This window comes from Phoca vitulina, unplaced genomic scaffold, assembly GCF_004348235.1.
Source record: "Phoca vitulina isolate PV1807 unplaced genomic scaffold, GSC_HSeal_1.0 scaffold99, whole genome shotgun sequence".
Classification (NCBI taxonomy): Eukaryota; Metazoa; Chordata; class Mammalia; order Carnivora; family Phocidae; genus Phoca; species Phoca vitulina.
The window spans coordinates 1,880,698-1,900,768 of record NW_022589802.1 but is presented as its reverse complement, the minus strand read 5'-3'; the positions used below and the strand labels follow the sequence as shown (position 1 = coordinate 1,900,768).

The 20,071-nt window shown below is 36.5% G+C and overlaps 1 protein-coding gene across 2 annotated transcripts in view; it reads right to left on the bottom strand.

The window, feature by feature from the left end:
* GABRA3 (gamma-aminobutyric acid type A receptor subunit alpha3) overlaps nucleotides 1-20,071 on the bottom strand; it is a 352,889-nt gene that overhangs the window by 50,347 nt on the left and 282,471 nt on the right. For both annotated transcript variants that reach the window (XM_032397394.1, XM_032397393.1), the window contains exon 7: nucleotides 10,835-10,978. In XM_032397394.1, the coding sequence (XP_032253285.1) occupies nucleotides 10,835-10,978 (144 nt within the window). The remainder of the gene's footprint in view (nucleotides 1-10,834; nucleotides 10,979-20,071) is intronic.

Genomic DNA, 20,071 nt, shown 5'->3' with positions numbered 1-20,071 from the left:
GGAAGGTCAGAGGGAGAAGCAGACTCCCTGCTCAGCAGGGAGCCCAACGCGGGGCTCGATCCTGGGACTCCAGGATCATGACCTGAGCTGAAGGCAGCCACTTAACCAACTGAGCCACCCAGGTGCCCCATCACCGGGCTTTCTTATAGCAATCCTGCACCTGCATAAAAGCCGCATTTTCAATGAGAAAAAGGTAATTTCACAAAAAGTACAAGGTTTTTGTACCTACAGATGTGGTTGCCGTGATAACTTTGTGAATTTCCTTTTCTTTTTTTATAATCATCCTTATGCTGGATTTATTTACCTTCAAATGGTGGGAAACTTCAGCTGTAGACCTCAATCTATGGTACATATCAAGCAATTAAACCTTTTCTTGTAATATCATGACTTTTCTCTGCTTCTTGGGAGCACTCCCAGAATCACTATGGTACTTTGTATTGTTTCCATGGTGTTATTCAAGTTTCTTGGTATTGCACTTAACATGATGAAAAATATGCAAGAACCATGAGAGATCACTTTTTACTGTGATACACAATTTACTGGAGAAATGAACTGCTCACAGGGAGATGATTAGCATCACATAGTGTTTTAAGTGGATACTCACAACACTTGATCTCACTGCAATAGCAACAGGAGGTGGCTAAAATTCTTAATGTAGTACAATATAAACTGTGGTTCATTTTATGCAGTTATGATTTAACACTGCATCTTGACATTTGTTTACATTTTTCTCAGCTGTGAATGGTGCCATGGGCCATCTGTGTATATGTGCATAACTTTTGATAAATTTTAACTTTTTATAATAGATTTGTGTATATTTTATGGTAGTGAATAATAAGATAGACTAATATCTACATATATTTTTTTGCATTCATGACATATCAAACTTATCCTAATTTTTTTTTATATTTCTAGCCTATGTGGTTTATCTGTGAGTTTCCTCAAATTGTTACAAATTTCCAAACATTTCTCCAATATATTGGAATCCACATATAAGTAGAATCATGTAGTTCAAACTTGTTGTTCAAAGGTCAACTGTACAGGCCAATATCCCTGAAGAATACAGGCACAGAAATTCTCAACAAATACTGACAAGCCAAATTCAACAGCACTTTAAAAGAATCAAACACCATGATCAAGTGGGATTTATCCCTGGGATGCAAGAATGGTTTAACATTCGCAATTCAAAAAATGTGGTATATCACATTAATAGAACGAAAGAAAAAAAAAAACAAATGATCATTTCAATAGATGCAGGAAAAAGCATTTAACAAAATTAAACATTCATTCATGATAAAAACTCTTAACAAATTGGGAATAGAAGAAATATACCTCAACATAAAAAAGTCCATATATGACAAGCTCACAACTAACATTGTACTCAATGGTGGGTTGAAAGCTTTTTCTCTAAGATCAGGAAGAAGACATAAGTGTCCACATTCACCACTCCTTTTCAAGATAATACTGAAAGTCCTTGCTGGAGCAATCAGGTAAGAAAAAGAAATAAAAGGCATCAGAATTGGAAGGGAAGAAGTAAAATTGTCTCTATTTGCAGATGACATAATTTTATATATATAAAACCCTAAAGATTACACCAAAAAACAAAACAAAACCCTGTTAGAACTAATCAACAAATTCAGGAAAATTGCAGGATACAAAATTAACATACAAAATTAGTAGTGTTTCTTTTTTTAATTTATTTTTTATTTTTTAATATTTTATTTATTTATTTGAGAGACAGTGAGCAAGTGAGAGAGAGAGAGAGAGCACAAGCAGGGGGAAGGGCAGAGAGAAAGAGAGAAGCAGACTCCCCGCTGAGCATGGAGCCCAACGAGGGGCTCCATCCCAGGACTCCAGGATCATGACCTGAGCCAAAGGCAGACACTTAACTGACTAAGCCACCCAGGCTGCCCCAGTAGTGTTTCTATATACTAACAACAAAGTACCTGAGAAAGAAATTAAGAAAACAATTCCATTTATAATAGTATCAAAAATAATAAAATACTTAGGAATAAATTTAACCAAGGAGATGAAAGATCTGTATACTGAAAACCATAAGACATTGATGAAAGAAATTGAAGACACAAATAAGATATCCTGTGTTCATAAATTAGAAAAACTGATATTGCAAAAATGCCCATATTACCCAAAGTGATATACAGTCAATGCAATAACCATCAAAATTCCAATAGCATCTTTCACAGAAATAGGGAAAACAACCTAGAATGCATATTGAACTACAAAAGACTCTGAATAGCCAAAGCAATTTTAAGAAACATAAAGATGGAGACATCACACTTCCTGATTCAATCACAAAGCTATAGTAATCAAAACTATGGTATTGGCATAAAAACAGACACATAGATCAATGGAACATAATAAAGTACTCAGAAATAAACTCATGTATATATAGTCAACTAATATTTGACAAGGATGCTAAGAATACAGAATGGGAAAAGAATAGTTTTTTCAACAAATGGTGGTGGGAAAACTGGATATCCACATGCAAAAGAATGAAATTTGATCCCTATCTTGCAAATTAACTCAAAATGAATTAAATACTTAATGTAAGACCTGATACCAAAAGCACAGGCAACAAAAGCTAAAAAAAAAAACAAATGGGACTGCATCAAACTAAAAAGCATGTTTATAGCAAAGGAGACAATTAATAAAAAGAAAAGACAACCTGCAGAATGGTAAAAAATGTTTGCAAACCATATGTCTGATACAGATTATACTCCAAAATATATAAAGAACTCCTACAACTCAATAGCAAAAAAAACCCCAAAAACAATCCAATTAAAAATGGGCCAAGGACCTGAATGGAATTTTTCTGAAGACATACAAATGGCCAACAGGTACATGAAAATATGCTCAATATTACTAATCATCAGGGAAATGCAAATCAAAGCCACAATGAGATATCACCTCACACCTAATAGAATGGTTACCATAAAAAAGACAAGAGATAACAAGTGTTGGAAAGGATGTGGAGTAAAGGGAACCTTTGTGCACTATTGGTGGGATATAAATTGGCACAGCTACTATGGAAACTAGTATGAAGGTTTCTCAAAAAATTAAAAATAGAAATACCATATGATCCAGCAATCCCACTTCTGGGTATATGTCCAAAAGAAACAAAATCAGTACCTAGAAGAGATATCTGCACCCCTATATTCATTGCAGCATTATTCACAATAGTCAATACATGGAAACAACCTAATTGTCCATCAATGAATGAATGAATAAATTAAATGTGATATATAGTTACACCCACACACAATGGTGTATTATCTTAGCTGTAAAAAATGAAAAAATCCTGTCATTTCTGACAACATGGATGAACCTAGAAGACATTATGCTAAGTGAAATAAGCCAAAGACAAAAACTCTGTGGTATCATTTACATGTAGAATCTAAAAAAGTTGTACTTATAGAAACAAAGGACAATGGTGGTTTCCAGGGCTGAGGGGTAGGGGAAATGGGGAGATGTGGATCAAAGCATACAAACTTCCAACTATAAGATGAATAAATTCTGGGGATCTATTGTACAGCATGATGAGTATAGTTAATAATACTGTATTGTATACTTGAAATTTGCTAAGAGAATAAATTCTTAAGTGATCTCATCACCATAATATGATAGATTATAGTAATAATTTCACAACATATACATATATTATCACATTGTACACCTTAAATGTATACAATTTTTTCAATTATATCTCAATAAAGTTGGGATGCCAGGGGAAGCAAAGAGGCAAAAAGAATTCTCCTTAGTGAGAACTGAAGCCTTTTGTTTGGTTGTGAAGATTTCCCCTTTCTGCCCTTGTATTGCAGACGATCTGGGTCTAATGTGAAATAGTCAAAGAGATAATGGAAAGTCACCTTTTCACATTCACAGGTATTCATAGCCTAGATACTTTCTGTGGGTGAAAATCACAAGTGAATGTTTAGAAAGCTTAGCAAATGAATTCATTGTGTTAATTAACTGACTAGGTTCTCTTAAATATAACTCTTGATATTTTGTATCTCTTTACATCCCCTTCTCTGCCAAAGTAAGAGCCAAAGCTTTGATCAGATTGGAAGATTTTTTTTCCAACTTCCCCATTATATTTCCACCCTGTGTCTCAGCTTATTATTAAGCTTATTAAGTACCATCTGTGTTGTGTGTGAAATATTCAAGGGTACAATATAAAACATATAATGCATATGTATTCACATATTTCTATGGATTAGAAATACAGAACAGTTCAGCAAATGCTTTACATAACTGAATATATTTTTATAAAGTGGATCATTATATTCCCCCTCTCCTTGCAGCCTCTCTTTGTGTCTTATTATGAAAGATGACCCTTTAAGAGGTTTGGAGAATTTTCCCCTGCCTTTGCACTCCAGCCTATTAAGTTCCATTTGTGTTAAATGTGAAATATTTGAGAATACAATGAAAAACACATTCACAATTTAGCTAGTATCAAAGGTTGTGAAAGACACAAGAAGATTTTTTAAATAGCTTGGCAAATTAACTCATTATACTAAGCGAGTGGATATATTTTCTTAAATTCATGTTTGTTTATTTGTTTTTCAATTCTCTTTCTCTGTTCCTTGAACTTTTACCTTGCCTTCTTTACTCTTTTCATCTCCATTGCTCTGACTTGTCTTGTGTGTCACTCTTTCTTTATTTTCTGCTTATTTATCTAGGCTACATGTCTAGAAAGATAATATATACAATGATAGTAATAAAAATGTTATTCTAACAAATGGTCAAATTTCTAGGAATGGAAAAATGAGATCATATACCCAAATCCTCCATTTAGAAAATTAATGCAATAATTAGCCAAATGAGAGAAAATGGAATTGGTGCTGAAATAGGGAATGGTGTGAATAGCTAAACACAGATTTTGAGGACTTTTATTCATTTATTTAACACATATTTGAATCTGGAGCAAAGAGGTAGAACCCTCTGCTTAGAATTACAGGCATACCTCATTTTATTTACTTATTTATTTATTTTATTGACGTATAGTTAACATATAATGTTATATTATTTTCAAGTATACCACAGAGTGATTTGACAATACTATATACTACACAGTGCTCACCACAATAAGCGTAGTTATCATCTGTCATTTTACAAAGTTATTACAATATTATGAACTATATTCCCTATGCCTTACCTTTCATCCTCATGATGTATTTATTTTATAACTGGAATTTTGCACCTCCTAATCCCCTTCATCTATTTTGCCCATCCCCTCCCCAAAACCACCAGTTCTCTGTATTTATGAGTCTTTTTCTATTTTTTATTTGTTCATTTCTTTTGTTTTGTTTTTAGATTCCACATATAAGTGAAATCATGTGGTATTTGTCTTTCTCTGACTTATTTCACTTAGCACAATACCCTCTAGCACCATCCATGTTGCCTCAAATGGCAAGATTTCATTGTTTTTTTTTTCTTTTTATGGCTAAGTAATATCCCATGTATGTGTGCGTGCATGTGTGTGTGTGTGTATGGCACATCTTCTTTATCCATTTGTCTCTGTGAACACTTAGTTTGCTTCCATATCTTGACTATTGTAAATAATGCTGCAATGAACATAGAGGTGCATATGTCTTTTCTAATTAATGTTGTTTTCTTTGGTTTCTTTGGGTAAATACCTCAGTACTGGGTCTTTTACAAATTGAGGGTTTGTGGCAATCCTATGTCAAACAAGTCTATAGTGCCAGTTTTCCAAAAGCATTTGCTCATTTCATGTCTCTGTGTTACATTTTAGTAAATCTTGCAATATTTCAAACTTTTTCGTTATTATTGTATTTATTATGGTAATCTGTGATCACTGATTATGACTTGCTGAAAGCTTAGGTGATGGTTAGGACTTTTGGGGAATAAGATATTTTTAAATTAAGGTATATAAATTTTTCAACATAATGCTCTCGTACACTTAATAAACTACAGTATAGTATAAACATAACTTTTATATGCACTGGGAAACCAAAAATTCACTTGACTCATTTTATTGCAATATTTCCTTTATTTTGGTGGTCTGAAACTGAACTGTCAGCATCTCCAAGGTATACCTGTACTTCTTACTAAGGACTGAGAGAGAGCATTCAGAGAGAAAGCCACTCATATAAAACAGAGCATCCATGGATTGTGGGTCTTTCTCTGGTCCAGCATTCCATTAATATGCTGGACCCCACATGGAGGAGCATATTTAGAATTCAGAAAAGAATGTCCATAATTTGTAATCACATGAAAACAATACACATATATGTGAGGTAATAATATTAATATGGTTCCTAAATCAAAGGGTATCAAAGGGTGTACAGCAAAAAGTCTCCCTCCCATAGATACCCCCAAACCACCCATCTCGTTTCTCCTCCTCCAATTAACAGCCTCTTGGGGTGCCTCGGTGGCTCAGTCAGTTAAGCATCTGACTCTTGGTTTCAGCTCAGGTCATGATCTCAGGGTCATGGAATAGAGCCCTGTGTGGGCCTTGTGCTCAGCGCAGAACCTGCTTGAGATTCTTTCCCTTGGCCCCTCCCCCGATCATGTTCTCTCTCTCTCAAAATAAATAAAAACTTTTTTTTAAAGTTGTAATTTCTACACTACTCTTAAAAAAAAAAAGGCAACAAAAACAATTAGCAGCCTCTTGTGTATCCTTCTAGAAATATTATCTCTATACCAGTATATATCCCTAAGTGTTCAGTGTTCTGTGCTTTGCTTTTTTTCACTCAACAATATATCCTGCAGATATTCCCTTTGAATGATACATCAAGAACTTCCTCATTCCTTCTTACAGCTGCATAGTACTGAATTGTGTGAATGAATTTAATACATTAAATAACCTCTTTGCTGATGTACATTGTATCATGTTTTCAAAACTAATTTGAGATATAATCTAATTATATCTACAATGACCCTATTTTCAAATAAGGTCACTTACTGATGTACTGTGAGTCAGGATTTCAACATATCTTTTGAGGGGACATAATTCAACCCATAACATCTGCATTGTCAATAGTGAAGGGAAACTGGCATGCTAATACATTGATAATGGCACCATGAATTGTTTAACCTTGCAAAATGGCAATTTGTCAATATGTAATAAAATTTTTAAAAATATGTCTACTTTCTGAAATAGCATTCGCGGCATTCTGTCTATCCTAGGAAGATGATTACACAGGGACAAAATGTGATATAGAAAAAGGCCTTCACAGTGTTGTTTATAACATTAAAACACAGAAAATAATACTAAATAACTGGTTAAATGGACTATGATCTACATATATGAGGTCATTAAAATGAAGATATTATTTTATTGAGCTTCACAATGAAATGCTACACTTCCCAGTGATAACAAAACTTATCATATCTTTGTCAAGAATTCTGTGGCCTTGAAGGAGTGCTTCTTAATTTTCTTTTTAAATTTAAAGTACATAAAACAAGTAATAGTTAATGTTTATTATAATTATGTCTATTATAATTGTTTAAATATTACTATTTATAACTAACTAACACGAAGCAACAAGTATTGGCAAGGATGTGGAGCAAAGAGAACCTTTGTGCACTTTGGTTGGTGGGATACAAATTGGCGCAACCACTATGGAAAATAGTATGGAGGTTCCTCAAAAAATTAAAAATAGAAATACCATATGATCCAACAATGCCTCTTCTGGGTATTTATCCAAAGAAAATGAAAACACTAACTCAAAGATATATGCACTTCCATGTTAATTGTGGCATTTTTACAATAGTCAAGATGATGTAGAAACAACCTAAGTGTCCATTGATGGATAAATGGATAAAGAAAATGTGCTGTGAATGTGTGTGTTTGTGTGTGTGTGTGTGTGTATATGCATATACATACACATAGAGGCAGTGACAGTAGAATATTATTCAGCCATCAAAAGAAGGAAATCTTGCCATTTGCAACAACATGGATGGACCTTGAGGGCATTATGCTAAATGAAGTAAGTCAGAGGAACACCAATATTGTATGATCTCACTTATATATGGAATTTTAAAAAAAGAACAAAAAACAAACAAGCAAACAAACCAAGTTCATAGATACACAGAACAGATTGGTGGTTGCCAGGAGGATGGGAGGGGCAGTGGGTGAAATGGGTGAATGTGGTCAAAAGATACAAACTTCCATTATAAAATAAATAAGTCGTGAGTATGCACTGTACAGCATGGTGACTATAGTTAATAATACTGTATTGTATATTTGAAAGTTGCTGAGAGTAGATCTTAAAAGTTCTCAAGAAAAAAAATTATAACTATATATGTTGACAGATGCTAACCAGAGTTACTGAGATAATCATTTTGTTGTATATAAAAATATTGAATCATTATGTTGTATACCTGAAAGTAATATAATATCAAGTATATCTCAATAAAAATATTACTAACTTGTGTGTACATTTTATTTGGATTTTATATATTTGGTAATAAGAAAATATGCTTATAAAATTAAATTAAAAACAGTATCAATGGTATTTATGTAAAAAAAATGCAAAGGAACCTTCTTAAAGATTATACACCAAAATGTACAATAATCAGTTAATGGTGGGATTAAAGAATATTTTAATTTCCATATTTTGGTCTTCTGTGTATTCTATTTTTCCTATAATGGATGTGCATTGCCTGTGTGATAAAGACTAAAGAAACAGTGGCTTAACCAAAGGAAACGGGAGCTGGGGCTGCTTGGATATCTAATGATGGATCTCAAAAATTGATGCCAGGTGAGCAGTGCTGAGGAAGGACTGGGAAGTGAGGAGAGCCAACGGATGCAGCGGGAATTCTCTCCCACCCCCAGGGTAGGCATCCTGGATGGGGGGGGGTGTACCTTGGGCCTCTAGGGACCCTCTGTGCTGCTCTGAGCAGAGCCTTGCCACCTGCAGGCACACACACGACCTCCTCTAGGATCCTGGGTCCTCTTTGCCCACAGCTCACATGGGAGAAAGAACAGGCATGCATTTCAGGTATGTGATCGCAGAAGGGAGGTCCTGGCCCCAGCTGCAAAAGCAGCACAATGCAGATGCACCCAGTAGCAGAACAGAGGCTTTTGCTCAAAAACGTTAAGGGGTACCATAGGACAGAAAGAATGCAGTATGCACATGTGGGTGCTGAAGGCCCTGCTCCCTCCCCCTGTTTGGGGAGAACAGAACCACTGTCCAGGTGGGGAAGACTACCCCCCATATACACACACCAAGTCCAGCTGAGGTACCCTTGGCCCTACCCTTTCATGGGGCCCCAGGAAGTGGGTTTTAAGCACCCTAACAAGGCCTGTGCCCAGTCCAGGGATCAGGGCATGCAAACCTAGCAGTAGGTCTGCAACCAGTGGTCAATACTTATACCATGATATAGAGTCACTGTGAGCAAACCAAGTTGGGGAGGTTGGGCAACTGGCCCCAGACCACACTTTCAATGCTTCCAGATGATAGGAGGCATAGCCAGAATCTCAGCTCCAGGAGCACAATAACCCACCATGAAGACATGGAATGCTCCTTGGAGCAAAGTAATGAGGTCCAGGTGGCCTGGGCACACCCACCTCCAGCACCCACCTGTACACTCTCTCTAAAACCGGGCACTTGGCTCCAACAGCTAGCTCACACCACTGGAGGGGGAGAATTCTTGGACTTGGGCCAGCTATGTACATTAGTGCCTGCCCAGCTGCTCAGCCTGGTCCACCAACTACCAACTCCATGGGCCAAACCCCAGAATTCTCTCAGAGGAGAGCAGCCCACACCCCTGTGGCCCCATACTCTCTCTACCTTTCACTTCTTACTCTGAACCAGTTGCAGCTTCTCTGATAGATCATGTTTTCATACTGACACTTCAGTATTGCCTTTCCTTTTAATAGCCTTTCTGCATACCAAATTCCAAATCTCGAAATCCGGTTGCCCCTGAAATCTATTTTAAATGCTTCTTTATTTAGGTACCCTCCCCTGATCCTGGGATGGAGGGAAAACAGGGCACAGACAAGATGATATATTATAACGTCACAAGAAATGGGAACAGTGTCCAGATAATGAAATAAAAGAACAAGAGTACCCTAATTCATTTATAATTGTGGATTCAGATCTTTCACCAAGACAAGTGTTGAAAGTTCCTGCCCTTAACAGCAAAAAATATAGTAAGCTATGTGGGCCCCCAAGATATACTCCATTTTGCCAAATACCCTAGGGTTAGTTCAGAGTCAGGGTGCCTCCTTCCTTAGGACCCTGTAACTGGTCAGTCTCTAAATAGGACCCAAGACTACAAAACAAATCTTTAGGTTCCAATTATCAATCCAAGGATTGAGCTATTGAGAGGACCTGGCAAGGTTTGCCAGACAGACTTGTTTTTGAGATGGGCGACTCACTTAAAAAAATAATTCCATGGCTCATCCTTGGACCTCCTGGCTCTGTACCTGGACTCTCCTGGGTTATTAATTTGTCACTTCAGCATTGGCAGAGTTGAGCAAATGTCTTCATGAAACCTTTAGGATCAACGTTCAGTTCTCCCACCATCATGGCTTCCCTCTGCCTTCTCTTCTTCCACAGTCCAGCCATAATGTCCTTGACCTTCTAACCCACTTAGACAGCAGGGCATCATAGTTAAAAGCATTGGCTTGGGAGCCAATCTGCCTGAGTTCAGATCTGGGCTCTGATATTATATAATGTAACATGGGGCAAATAACTGAACATTTCTATGTCTCAATTTCCTTATGATAATTGTACCTACATCACAAGACTATTTTGAGGATTACATGTTTTTATAAGCACAGGTATAAGATGGGTATATGGTTCAGGTTACAAAATGCTTATTAAATAAAATAAATAAATACCTGTACTAGACCGGATTATCTCTGTCCCAACAACATGGCCCAGCAGGTCATACTGATTCAGGCGGGAGCCATCCTGTGCTACTTCCACAGATTTGTTCTTCCCAAGAGTCCAAGAATAAACCACTTCAGCTGTTGTATAGGCATCTAAGGCAGAAAAGGACCAAGAAGGAGTTGAAGAGAAAAGAAAATAATTATCCTTAATACTGAACTTGCACGAGATTGAAATACAGCTTCCCTCCCAAAAGAGTTCTGGGTATGTGTTCTGTCTTCAACTGTAGTATATTTATCCATCCATCTAGTAAACACTCACTGAATAACTTCTATAGTTTATGCTGGATACACAGCAGTGAACACAAAGTGCTCTCTTCTTTCAATGACTCACAGTCTTCCGGACTGACAATAAATTGTTAGACATTTCCTTCTCTTGGAGGGTAGACAATAGAGACAAAGGGAGGAATAGAGAAAATATTATCTAATGCAGATGTCACAAATTCAAATGCCTATAGGAGTGGTATCTTAAATAAGTAAATCAGGCTAGTTGTAAAAAAAAAAAACTGTCAAAAATAAAACACAATTTTAATTATTATGGGATGAGCATATGAGATAAGGTAAAAATCATTGTAGAGATATTCTAAGTTAAAAACATAAAAACCTCAAATTAAAAATAGCAATAATTAATTATTACAATTTCCTTTTAAAAAATATTTCCACTTTGATTTGCAAAACAGAAACTTGCCTCCTTTACTTCTGCACCAAGTTATTAACGTCAGGTTTTGTATTTGGAATTCCCATGTTGAGTACAGAATTTAAGTATGGATTAGTTTTAATAGGGGTGCGGGTAAGATAAATGGTGAGAGAATAAGGAATGATGTTATTCAGTTTGTCAGTATCTTAAAGGAAGAGAGTTGCTTTCTTTCCAGACATGGATTTACTCTTTGTACAGTGGGTTTTATGTTGGGGTGAGCACCTTGCCCTAACTCAGGCACCTAGGTTCATAAAGAGAAGCTGAACAGAATACTGTTCACCCATTTCACCCAACTTTTGAGCTGTTGTTCAACTCAGTAGGAGGTCTCCAGCTCGTGGTGGCAGCTGCTGTCTCTATAATATGCTCTATTAAAGCCTTTTACCACAAAGCAAATAATTCCTAGTGAATCTACCAGTGAACAAACATAAATTTTGTGTCTTTACAAAACTTTGCAACATTGGATATACATTTCATTAAGTCTGACATTAACACTTGCATGTACTAATTGTGGTCTGCTTATATTATACTTCTTAGGACTTTTCTCAATATACCCAAATAAACCATTTTTGGATTTTCTTGTAACAGACAACCGCCAAAAATTTCTTCATTTACATCAAAATTCTCATTGAAATCATGAAAAAATATATATAACTATTTTTTATATCTGTGCTCTCATAAGCTATAAAAAAATGCCACAAGAAATCCAGCTTTCCATATAATATGCCCTATATATGGCCTCAGTCATTTATTCACCACAGATAAAAATACTTGTAGTTTGGGGCACCTGGGTGGCTCAGTTGGTGAAGTGTTTGCCTTTGGCTCAGGTCATGATCCCAGGGTCCTGGGATCGAGCCCTGCACCGGGCTCCCTGCTCCACGAGGAGCCTGCTTCTCCCTCTCCCACTCCCCCTGCTTGTGCTCTCTCTCTCTCTTTCTGTCAAATAAGTAAATAAAATCTTAAAAAATACATGTAGTTCAGCATATAATTTATTCTGCAATGGACAATTTTTATAAATTTGGCATCTATAAAATATTTTGGTACCTGGAAAGGTTTGTTGCTTAATATATAATTTCATTTCCCAGCAGCAACACTTAGTGTATTCATTTAAACACAAAACCTGTTGAACTTTCAGTCTGTGTTTTAAAGCTAATTAAGACTTTCATTGTACATCTTTTTTATATATCAATTATAGTTCTTTATAACAAATTGCATAATGTTAATACCTGAAGTTTTATTTCTTCAACAAAGGTGTACTTTGCATGCATAAAGATGTAGAAATAGTCTTAATTTCTATAAGGAAATGTAAACTCCCCTGGTTTTGAAACCAGTCCTTTCAGTCTTTTTTATTTTTGTTAAGTTTTGATAACAAGTAACTATGTCACTTTCCTCTTAATTCTACTAGGAGCTCTTAATTCTATATGTAAAACAAAGGTACAAGTGAGTTGATTAATGGCAACTGACATTGGACCCTTTTTCAGGGAGAGGGTAGAAAGTAATGGAAATTTGGAGGAATGGTCAAGCATTTACAAGGACAACCACTACTCAGCTGATTGTGGCCATGTGAGAATTTGAGACCAATGTTCTCATATCTTCTGATTTCATAAAATAATAAATCTGGAGTTTTATGTGACATCTCCCAAATTTCAAATCTTTGCAAATAATTTTAAAAGTTATAAACACTGTATGGATCAAACAAATCACATTTGCAAACCACCAATTTGCAACTTCTGGTCTAGAGATCTTCTCCTATAGATGGCTATGCTTTTTGTGACTCAACCTTGGAAATAAAGGATCCTCTGCTTCCTATGGGATATCTAGGCCTCCCAACCAGAATTGTAGATCTTTATTTTTTTTTAATTTAGATTCAATTAGCCAACATATAGTACATCAGTAGTTTAAGATGTAGTGTTCAATAATTCATCAGTTGCATATAACACCCAGTGCTCAGCACCACATGTGCCCTTCTTAATGCCCATCACCTGGTTACCCCATCCCTCCATCCCCCCTCCCTTCTGTAACCCTCAGTTTGTTTCCCAGAGTCCAGAGTCTCTCATGGTTTGTCTCCCTCTCTGATTTCTTCCTCTTCAGTTTCCCCTCCCTTCCCCTGTGGTCCTCTGCACTATTTCTTATGTTCCACATATGAGTGAAACCCTATGATAATTGTCTTTCTCTGATTGATTTATTTCACTCAGCAGTGTCCCACATGTTTCTTACTCTTTTCTGTATTTTTGTCTCTCTGTGCTTCAGTTTTGTTATTTTCTGTTTCCCTATATTTTAAGTTCTCTAATCCCATATTCTACTTGTTAAATCTATCCATTGGAGGGAGTCCAAGATGGCAGAGGAGTAGGAGACCTTAGTTTCATCTGGTCCCAGGAATTCAGCTAGATAGCTATCAAATCATTCTGAACACCTGTGAACTCAACCAGAGATCTGAGAAAAGAATAGCTGCAACTCTACAAATAGAAAAGCAACCACTTTCTGCAAGGTAGGAGGTGCAGAGAAGTGAATTCAAGGTGATATATGGGAAGATAAACTACTGGGGGAGGGAGCCTCCATCAGCCAGCTACCGGCAAGTGATATAGCAGTGGAGCACAAAATCAGAACTTTTAGAAGTCTGCTCCAGTGAGGGACATCACTCAGGTGACTAAGCAGGGGTGGAACCCTAGGTGGGACAGTGTCGTCTCAGGATCCTTGGGGTCACAGGAAGACTGGGGGTGGCTGAATGCACCAGAGTTCCCAGGCATTGGAGCTGGGAAGCCAGCTCCAGGGCTGGAGATTGAGAGGTCGCCATTTTCATTCTCATCTTCTAAAGCAGCAAGGAAAGCCTTCAGGGAACAAAAGCCACATAGAGCAAACCAGAGGAGAATACTTAGCCTGGCCCCCTGGCAAGGGTGGTGCAATTCCACCCGGGGCAAATACACTTGAGAATCAAAGCAACAGGCCCCTCCCACAGAAGATCAGCAAGAACATCCAGCCAAGACCCAAGTTTACCAATCAATGAGAACTGCAAAACTCCAGAGCTAGGGGAACACAGCACATAGAACTCATGACTTTTTCCCCATGATTCTTTAGCCTTTCATCTTTAATTTTTTCTTAATTATTTTCTCTTTTCTTTTGCAACCAATTTCTCATTTTATCAACTCTTTCTTTAATCTTTTTTAATTTTCATTTTTACAGTTATATTCTATTCCTTCATTGTATTTTTTATATAGATAGATAGATAGAGATAGATAGATAAATAGATAGATGATAGATAGATATATTCTTTCTTTACAATTTTTGGATGCATTTTCTTCTAACAGACCAAAATACAGCCAAAATCTAGTGTATGGCTCTGTTCTATTCACCTGTCTGATCATATTCTCTTTTTCCATCTTTTTTTTTGTTGTTGTTCTTGTTGTTTTGTTAAAGTCTTTTTTAATATTCATCTTTACAGTTATATTCTATCCTTTCATTGTATTTAATTTTATTTTTATACATATATAAGTTTTTCTTCCTTTACAATTTTGGAATCTAGTTTTCTTTTTTTGGGGTGGGGGGAGGATCTAGTTTTCTAACAAACAGACCAAAATACACACAGGATCCAGTGTATTGCTCTATTCTGTTCACCTGTCTGCTTATATTTTTTTTCCTTTAAAAAAAATTTTTTTTTTTGTTTCCCATATCTTCTGATTTGTTTAGTGTATATTTCTCTGGGGTCATTGTTGCTATTTTAGTATTTTTTTCTCTCGTTCATCTATTCTTCTCTGAGAATAATGATTATAAAGATACTAGATAGACCTGAAAAAGGCATAGAAGACACTAGAGAATCCCTTTCTGGAGAAATAAAAGAACTAAAATCTAACCAAGTCGAAATCAAACAGGCTATTAATGAGATGCAATTAAAAATGGAGTCTCTAACTCCTAGGATAAATGAGGCAGAAGAGAGAATTGGTGATAGAGAAGACAAATGATGGAGAATAAGAAGCTGAGAAAAAGAGAGATAAACAACTACTGGATCATTAGGGGAGAATTCGAGAGATAAGTGATACCATAAAGTGAAACAATATTAGAATACTTGGTATCCCAGAAGAAGAGGAAAGGGGGGTGTGCACAAGATATATTGGAGCAAATTATAGTGGAGAACTCCCCTAATCTAGGGAAGAAAACAGGCATCCAAGTACAGCAGGCAGAGAGAACACCCCTCAAAAATCAATAAAAATAGATTAACACCCCAACAAATAATAGTGAAACTTGCAAATCTCAGAGACGAAGAGAAAATCCTGAAAGCAGCTTGGGACAAGAGGTCTGTAACCTACAAGGGTAGAAACATTAGATTGGCAGCAGACTGATCCACAGAGACCTGGCAGGCCAGAAAGGACTGGCATGATATATTCATGGAGCTAAATGAGAAAAATATTCAGCCAAGAATACTTTATCCAGCTAGGATGTCATTCAAAATAGAGGAGTGATAAAAAGCTTCCAGGACAAACAGAAACTAAAAGAATTTGTGAACACCAAACCAGCCCTACAAGAAATATTAAAAGGGATATTTTAAGCAAAGAGAGAGCCCAAAAGTAACATAGATCAGAAAGGAAGAGACAATATACAGAAGCAGTGACTTTACAGATAATACAATGGCACTAAATTCATATATTTCAATAGTTACTCTGAGTGTAAATGGACTAAATGCCCCAATCAAAAGACACAGGGTATCAGATTGGATAAAAAAAGCAAGATCCATCAATATACTGTCTGCAAGAGACTCATTTTAGACCCAAACACCCCCCCAGATTGAAAGTGAGGGGGTGGAAAACCATTTACCATGCTAATGGACATCAAAACAAAGCTGGGATGGCAATTCTTATAGCAGACAAATTAGATTTTAAACCAAAGACTGTAATAAGAGAAGAGGAAGGACACTATATCATAATTAAAGGGTCTATACAACAAGAAGATCTAACAATTGTAAATATTTATGCCCCTAACATGGGAGCAGCAAATTATATAAGCCAATTAATAACAAAATTAAAGAAACACATTGATCCTAATACAATAATAGTAGGGTACTTTAACACCCCACTCACTGCACAGATCATCTAAGCAGAAGATCAACAAGGAAACAAGGTTTTTGAATGACACACTGAACCAGATGGACTTCACAGATATATTCAAAACACTCCATCCTAAAGCAAAAGAATGAACATTCTTCTCAAATGCACATGGAACATTCTCCAGATTAGATCACACAGTGGGTCACAAATCAGGTCTCTACCAGTACCAAAGAATTGGGATCATTCCCTGCATATATTTAGACCAGAATGCTTTGAAACAGTAACTTAATCACAAGAGGAAATTTGGAAAGAACTCAAATACCTGGAGGCTAAAGAGCATCCTACTAAAGAATGAATGGGTCAACCAGGAAGTTAAAGAAGAATTAAAAAAAAAATCATGGAAACAAAAGAAAATGAAAACACAATTGTTCAAAACCTTTGGGATGCAGCAAAGGCAGTCCTAAGAGGAAAGTATATAGCAATATAAGTCTTTCTCAAGAAACAAGAAGAGTCTCAAATACACAACCTAACTTTAAACCTAAAGGAGCTGAAGAAAGAACAACAAATAAAGTCTAAATCCAGCAGTAGAAGAGAAATAATAAAGATTAGAGCAGAAATCAATGAAATTGAAACCAAAGAACAGAACAGATCAATGAAACTAGGAGCTTGCTCTTAGAAAGTATTAGTAAGATTGATAAACCCCTAGCCACAGGTACCAAAAAGAAAAAGAGAAAGGGCCCAAAAATATAAAATCATGAATGTAAGAGGAGAGATCACAACCAACACCAAAGAAATACAAACAATTAAAGAACATATTATGAGCAACTATATGCCAACAAATTAGGCAATTGGAAGAAATGGACGCATTCCTAGAGAGGTATAAACTACCAAAACTGAAACAGGAAGAAATAGACAACCTGAACAGACCCATAAACAGAAAAGAAATTGAAGCAGTAATCAAAAATCTCCCAACAAACAAGAGTCCAGGGCCAGGTGGCTTACCAGGGGAATTCTACCAAACATTTAAAGAAGAATTAATATCTATTCTTCTGAAGCTGTTTCAAAAAATGGAAATGGAAGGAAAACTTCCAAACTCTTTCTATGAGGCCAACATTACCTTGATCCCAAAACCAGGCAAAGACCCCACCCAAAAGGAAAATTACAGACCAATATCCCTGATGAACGTGGATGCCAAAATTCTTACCAAAATACTATCCAATAGGGTCCAACAGTACATTAAAATGATTATTCACCATGACCAAGTGGGATTTATTCCTGGGATGTAAGCATGGTCCAACATCCACAAATCAATGTGATACACTACATAAATAAAAGAAAGGACAAGAACCATATGATCCTCTCAGTAGATGCAGAAAAAGCATTTGACAGAGTACAGCATCCTTCCTTGATTAAAACCCTTCACAGTGAAGGGATAGAGGGAATATACCTCTATATCATAAAAACCATATTGGAAAAGCCCACAACAAATATTATTCTCAATGGGGAGAAACTAAGAGCTTTTCCCCTAAGGTCAGGAATACAGCAGGGATGTCCACTATCACCACTGCTGTTCAACATAGTACTAGACGTCCTAGCCTCAGCAATCAGACAACAGAAAGAAATAAAAGGCATTCAAATTGGCAAAGACATCAAACTCTCACTCTTCACAGAGGACATGATACTTTATGTGGAACACCCAACATACTCTACCCCAAAATTCATAGAACTCATACAAGAATTCAGCAACATGGCAAGATACAAAATCAATGTACAGAAATCAATTGCATTTCTATACACTAATAATGTGACTGATGAAAGAGAAATTAAGGAATCAATCCCATTTACAACTGCATCAAAACCCATAAGATACCTAGGAATAAACCTAACCAAAGAGGCAAAGGATCTGTACTCAGAAAACTATAGAACACTTATGAAAGAAATTGAGGAAGACACAAAGAAATGGAAAAAAGTTCCATGCTCAAGGGTTGGAAGAACAAATATTGTTAAAATTTCTATGATACCTAGAGCGATCTACACATTCAATGCAATCCCTATCAAAATACCATCATCATTTTCCACAGAGCTGGAACAAACAATCCTAAAATTTGTATGTAATCAGAAAAGACCCTGAATAGCCAAAGGAATGTTGAAAAAGAAAACCAAAGCTGGTGGCATCACAATTCCAGACTTGACGCTCTATTACAAAGCTGTAATCATCAAGACAGTATGTTACTGGCACAAAAAAAGACACACAGATCAATGGAACAGAATAGAGAACCCGGAAATGGATACTTAACTGTATGGTCAACTAATCTTCGACAAAGCAGGGAAGAATATCCAATGGAAAAAAGACAGTCTCTTCAATAAACGGTGTTGGGAAAATTGGACAGTCACATGCAGAAGAATGAAACTGGACCATTTCCTTACACCATACACAAAAATAGACTCAAAATGGATGAAAGGCCTAAATGTGAGGCAGGAATCCATTAAAATCCTAGAGAAGAACACAGGCCGCAACCTCTATGATCTCAGCCACAGCAACTTCCTGCTAGACATGTCTCCAAAGACAAGGGAAACAAAGGCAAAAATGAACTATTGGGACTTCATGAAGATAAAAAGCTTTTGCACAACAAAGGAAACAGTCAACAAAACCAAAATACAACTGACAGAATGGAGGAAGATATTTGCAAATGACATATCAGATAAAGGGCTAGTATCCAAAATCTATAAAGAATTTATCAAACTCAAAACCTAAAGAATAATCCAATCAAGAAATGGGCAGAAGACATGAACAGATATTTCTCCAAAGAAGACATACAAATGGCCAACAAACACATGAAAAAATGCTCCACATCACTTGCCATCTGGGAAATACAAATCAAAACCACAATGAAATACCACCTCACACCAGTCAGAATGGCTAAAATTAACAACTCAAGAAACAACAGTTGTTGGCAAGGATGCAGAGAAAGGGAAACCTTCTTACACTGTTGGTAGGAATGCAAACTGGTGCGGCCACTCTGGAAAACAGTATGGAGGTTCCTCAAGAAGTTAAAAATAGAGCTACCCTGTGACCTAGCAATTGCACTACTAGGTATTTATCCAAAGGATACAAACATAGTGATTTGAAGGGACACATGCCCCCCAGTGTTTATAGCAGCAATGTCCACAATAGCCAAAATTTGGAAAGAGCTCAGGTGTCTGTCAACAGATGAATGGATAAAGAAGATGTGGTATATATATACAATGGAATATTATGCAGCCATCAAAAAAACGAAATCTTGCCATTTGCAACAATGTGGATGGAACTAGAGGGTATTATGCTGAGTGAAATAAGTCAATCAGAGAAAGACATGTATCATATGATCTCACTGATATGGGGAATTCTTAATCTCAGGAAACAAACTGAGGGTTGCTGGAGTGCTGGGGGGTGGGAGGATGGGGGGGCTGGGTGATAGA